General features: G+C 59.0%; 1 protein-coding gene across 1 annotated transcript in view; it reads right to left on the reverse strand.

Annotated features, from left to right (window-relative positions):
• Positions 1-2845: 2845 nt before the first annotated feature.
• The window catches only part of LOC104393856 (hepatoma-derived growth factor-related protein 2), a 14664-nt gene continuing 12229 nt past the window's right edge, over positions 2846-5280 (reverse strand). The window contains exons 11-15 of the mRNA XM_010003753.1: positions 4911-4979; positions 4414-4515; positions 4101-4314; positions 3104-3227; positions 2846-2930 (exon numbers count right to left, since the gene is read on the reverse strand). Of these exons, the coding sequence (XP_010002055.1) occupies positions 2846-2930; positions 3104-3227; positions 4101-4314; positions 4414-4515; positions 4911-4979 (594 nt within the window). The remainder of the gene's footprint in view (positions 2931-3103; positions 3228-4100; positions 4315-4413; positions 4516-4910; positions 4980-5280) is intronic.

Raw genomic sequence — 5280 nt, forward strand, 5'->3', positions numbered from 1 at the left:
GGTGGGCAGGGGGCTGAGGTGGCACTGGGACCCCCAAGCGGAGGGGGGAGGGGAGCTGGTGGCAGGAGCCATGATGTCATAACCCTGGGGGAGCTCCCAGGGGTTGGGGCTTCTCATGGAGCCACCAGAGGGGACAGCCCCATGCTGGGCCCCCCACCTCTGGCCCCTCATCTGGGCCCATAGCTGAAGGTGAGTGAAAGGGGGTTTATGGAGGAGCAGCCCCTCATGTCCTTTCTTTCCCCCTCTCCCCCCCATCTCACAGCCCCCTGAGACCCCTGTCTTCTCCCCAGCCCTTGTGGGACCAGGGGTGGGAGGGCAGAAGCAGGTATGGGGACTGGGGTTGTCCTGGGAGCAGAATCTCCCCCAGCCCCAGGGGCTCGGACCCCCATCTTGGGGGGGGGCTCAGGCCAGAGGTGGCTTTGGCCCCCCCATGGGTCAGCACTGTGTCCTCGCCACCCCTTGCAGGCAGAACCACCAGGGACTCTATGGACTGCCTGGGGTCCCTGCTCCCCCCACAGTGGCCAGGCCAGATTTGTCCTATGCTGGGGGGCATTGGGGGGGGGGGGTCTCCAAGCCATGTCCTTGCCCTCAGCTGAGGGTCTCCAAGCTGTGTCCTTCCCTTCAGCTCCCTTTCTGCTGACACCAGGACCTGCCCCATGGCAGCTGGACACCCACGAATACCTCCCCCACCTCCAGCATGTCCTTGGTGGGGTAAGATCCACCCTCTGTGGTGCTGGGCTGGGAGGGGGACCCCTCCACCATACTGGGGACTCTCACCATGCCTGGGACCCCACAGTCATGCTACCCTTCCCAACAGAGGCCGTGTCCCAAGACTTGGAGCATCCACCCTGCAACAATCAGGACCCCTGTGAGCACAGGAGCCCTGCCCGGGACCCCAGCCCCCAGGCAGGACTGGCTGAGGGGTGTGGGACCCCCACTGTGGTCCAAAGAGCTGGTGAGACAGTGGGGCAGGGTCAGCAGGAGGCTGTGGGGCAGCAAGCTCAGGTCTGGCAAGCTCAGTGTTCCACAGCCAAGCTTGGAAGAGTCTTCAACCTGACCAGGATCCTGCAGGAGCTGCTGGGGACCTTGATGGAGCAGGGACGTAAGGTGGTGGCCCAGGCCTGGGAGGCATTGATGATGTTCTTGCTCCAGCACCTGCTGGTGCCCTGGCTGGAGGACACTCTTGAGATGGCTGTCCTGGGGTCACCACCCATGACCCCCCAGGAGAGCACGATGTAGTGAGGGGACCCCAGATTCCACCAGCTGCTCCAGTTTGAAACCATCCCATGGGCCTTGGTGGCACCAACATGGCTCTGCTCAAGTTCTTGTCTGTGTCTTGGTGTTACTCCAACCCCTGGGGTGAGGATGGGGGCTGGAACAGGGAATGAGGAGTATGGGGAGGGAAGGATGGACACACCAACCTTGTAGATACCTTGAAATCCCCCCCTCTGGACACAGGGTGATGCCCCAGTCTGGGTGGGGGGGTCACATAGAAGGTCCTTGTTGGGGCAGCTCAGGGTTTAACCAACCCTTCCTGGGCTGTGGTGACACTTCCCTGTGTCCCCCCCATCCAGCTTCCCTGGATTCCAGGTGGTTCCCACATCTCTCCAGCCTGAGAACCCCCCTCATGCCAAGAAGCAGCATGAATCTCACCCCATTCCCCCTCCCCCCTTCCCCTCTTGCTTCCCAGCAAGTTGGGCAAGAAGCTTCTTCTCTTTTTTTTGTCATTGTTTGATCTTATTTTAAATGGGTTTTATTTGGGTTTTGTTTATGGAGGTTTGGAGCATGAAATCAGCCCTGGAAATAAACCCATAACCCTTCTCCCCAGGGCAGAGTTACAGCAAGAACAGCCTCAAAGTGGGGTGTGTGTGTGTGGGGGGGTGTCCCCTCTTCCCTTGGCCCTGGCATGAAAAGGACTGGAGGACCCAGTGACTGGTTGAGCTGGGAACATCTTTATTTTACATGTACAAAAAAAAAAAAGCTTCAGATCTTGGCAAAAGAGCAGACAGACAGACAGACAAAAGATGCTGCCCAGCACAAGGCAGGATGCTGCCACATTTCAGTCCCTCCCTGGCTGAGATAAGAGAGAGAGAAAGACACTATTTTCTTTTGAAACTCTTTTGTTTTTAACTCAAAAGGTGGTGCCCAGACCTGCTGCCTCCCCTGCTGGAGCAGAGGGACCAGGCTCCAGCTTCTGGTCAGTGAGAAGATGGTGGTGGGGAAAGGAGATGGGAGAAGTTCCCTCCCCCACCTCCCAGTGTTCAAGGTGTTGGAAAACCAAGCAGAAAGCAGCCCGGGTTGGTTGTCCCACTCCCCTCAGCAGGGATAGGGACACCCATGGGTGCCTGGTCCTGGCTCGTAGGGTGGGCCAGGGCCCAAGGGAAGGAAAGGGGAGAGGGGGGAAGATGGGCAGGGGGCTGCTCCTGCCCTCCCCTCGTCACAGTCAGCGATGCCTCAAGAACCAGACCCTTGGGGCTCCTCGTGTTTGGTTGGGGGGGGTTGTTGGGGTTTTGTTTGTTTGTTTTTCATTTAAAAACCAACCCCTTTCTTCTTCATTTCATGTGGGTTGAAATCACAAGGAATCAGGTAAGGGGGGAGGGGGCCAGGAAATCAAAATGAAACCAAACCAACAACCAAGTAAAATGAAATTGAAATAAACAAACCAAGAAGAGGGGGACAAATCCAGAGGAACCAGCACAGCCCCCCCCAGGGGGCACAGGGCAAGACCTGGGACATCAGCTACTGAGTGACTTGGTGAAGGGACTTGAGCAGGGGATGAGGCAGAGGCTGGTCCCCCCCTGCAGCCCCTCTGCTTCCTCCTCCTCCAGGCAGGAGCTGGTTTTCCTCAGCTTTCCTCTGTGTCCCCAACAGCCTCCGAGTCCCCGTGAGCCCGTTCCCGCTCCAGCCCGGCCACAGGATGGTCCTGCAGGCTGCTGGGGGAGAGCACAGCTACCTCAGCAGGGTCTCCTCAGCCCTTCTCCTGCACCCCAGGATCCCTCCCCAGCTGTGAAAAGCCCAGCACAACCCCCCCACCCACCCAAACCATCCATGCTGAAGCCCAAGGTGGAGGTGGGGCAGCCCCCAGCCCCTCTCACACGCTCACTTGTTGAGGGGCTCCTCATTGGACGCCTCTGGTTCCCCAGCTCCTGCCCCTTGGCTTTTGTCCTTCTCCTCTGTGGCCTCTGCTTTCTGGGACAAGGATTCACCATTCACAGGCCCTGACAGCTCTAAAAGGGAAGAAAGAGGCTCAGCCACCCCACGATGATGGACCTCATCCAGCCCAACCCAAGAAGGGCTGGGCAAGCCAAGGATCCACACCCATAGGTTGCTCCATTATCAGGTGAGGTGCAACCAGCCCAGGGTAAGGGGACCCCAGGTCTGCCTTGACCCCAACAGCTTCGAGAAGGGCCCCAAAGACTCCACCCCCCATAGCCCAGAGGTTGGCAGCAGAGTGGATTTTCCCCATCAGCTCCTCTGGGAAGGCTCTTGCAGCATCACCAGGACATTCCCAGGCAGGGACCTGGCCACGCGGGTGGAAGATCCCAGTCACCAGCTGCCTGTGCAAGAGCCTGAGGCACCAGCCAAGGACATCTCCAGGTTCCTCCCTCTCCCCTGTGCCTTGAAGCAGCTCAAGCTGGCAGGGAGGAGCTGTCCTGGCCCAAAAACCAGCCCAAAGGCGTTGGGTGTGGAGCGAGGTTTGCCCTCTGCTCCTACTGCCACTACCCTTCCATATCCAGGCCTTTCTCACTCTTGACACTCCAGAAAAGGAGGGACTGGAGGTGCCACCCGTGCCTGCCCACCTCCTCCACCACCAAGCCAAGAGACACCTCTGTTTGTGGCCCTGGTCCCCACCAGGATGTGCTGTGTCCCTGTTTGTGTCCCCAGTCCCCAGGAGGATGTGGTGTGAACTGGTCCACGTCCCCAGTGGGTCATGCTATGCCCCTCTTCATGTCCCTAGTGGGACATGATGTGTCCCTCTTCATGTTCCAAGTCCCCAGTGGGACATGCTGTGTCCCTGTTCATGTCCCCAGGGGGATGTGCCATGTCCCAAGAAGGCCCCTGGCATCAGACAGAGCAGGGAACAGCCCAAGGAGAGTTACCAGCATTTGTCTCCTCTTCTCCCTTCTCATTCCGTGTCTCCCCTCCCGACAGCTTCTCCTGGCTCTTCTCCACCTCCCCTTTCTCCTTCTCAGCCCCAGCTTTGTTGGCTTTCTGGATTGCCTCCATCTTTGGTCCCAGGACACGTGACTTCAAGCGGGTGTAGACCTCAGCAGCCTTCTCCATCACGTCCTTGTTGGCTTTGTAGCGACGGATCTGCAGGAGCAGGAGGGAGGAGGGGACCTCCTTGGAGCTGGGGTGGTCCCAGCAGGCTCCTGGTTCCCTCCAGGCAGGGACTCAACCCTCTGCCCCTACCTTCTTCAGCGTGGCCACCACGTCAGTGTGCTTCTGGAGGATGTGTGAGGTGACCTGGAGTGTGCCCAGCTCCTCGAGAGCATTGAGGCACCGCTTGATGTCCTGCAAGGAGGGCACTGGGATCAGAAGGTGCCTGGAAATCCCTTTGTGGGGAAGGGGGATAAACTGGGCAGGCCTGGGACATGGGGTCTCCATCCACCAAACCTCTGTGGGGTTTGCAGCTAAGCTCTGGATCCTGCCTCGAGGGAGATCCCCAGCCCTGTGGGCAGCACAACCACCCTCCACCCCAACCCCTCTAGGTATGTTCACCCCAGCACGGGGAGAGTCACCCCCAGGACAGAGGGACAGGAAGGGGTAGCAAGTGACAGGGAGGGAACCAGATCCCCAAGGACACCCAGGACAGGGCTGTGTGGTCCCCTCAGGCCACCCAGCATCCTGGAAGAGATCAGGAGCAGCTGGGTGGTAGCTGGGGAGCTCCCAGGCTCCTGGGAACTCACCGGGTTATCCACCTTCAGGGAAAACTTGACCTCACTGTGAAGCTTCTGAAGTTTCTCTTCCACTGTGGGCTCTGGAGCAGCAAGAGAGAAGAGAGAAAGGGGAAGGTATCAGGCTACTGGAGAGCACAGCACTGCCCAGAGCCTGGGAACTCTCCCCCAGACAGGGTTTGGTTTCCTCCTACATGTCCAAGGTCAAACAGCCCGAGGGGCCTCTCTGAAGGGGTTGGGTTGGGATGGGCCAAGATTGAGAGGGGATGGATCCCAGAATCAGAGAATCACAGACTGGTTTGGGTGTGGAGGGACCTTAAAGACCATCCAGATCCAACCCCCTGCATGGGCAGGGACACCTCCCACCAGCCCAGGCTGCTCC

Source organism: Chaetura pelagica, unplaced genomic scaffold (genome assembly GCF_000747805.2).
Source record: "Chaetura pelagica isolate M959 unplaced genomic scaffold, ChaPel_1.0 scaffold1040, whole genome shotgun sequence".
Classification (NCBI taxonomy): Eukaryota; Metazoa; Chordata; class Aves; order Apodiformes; family Apodidae; genus Chaetura; species Chaetura pelagica.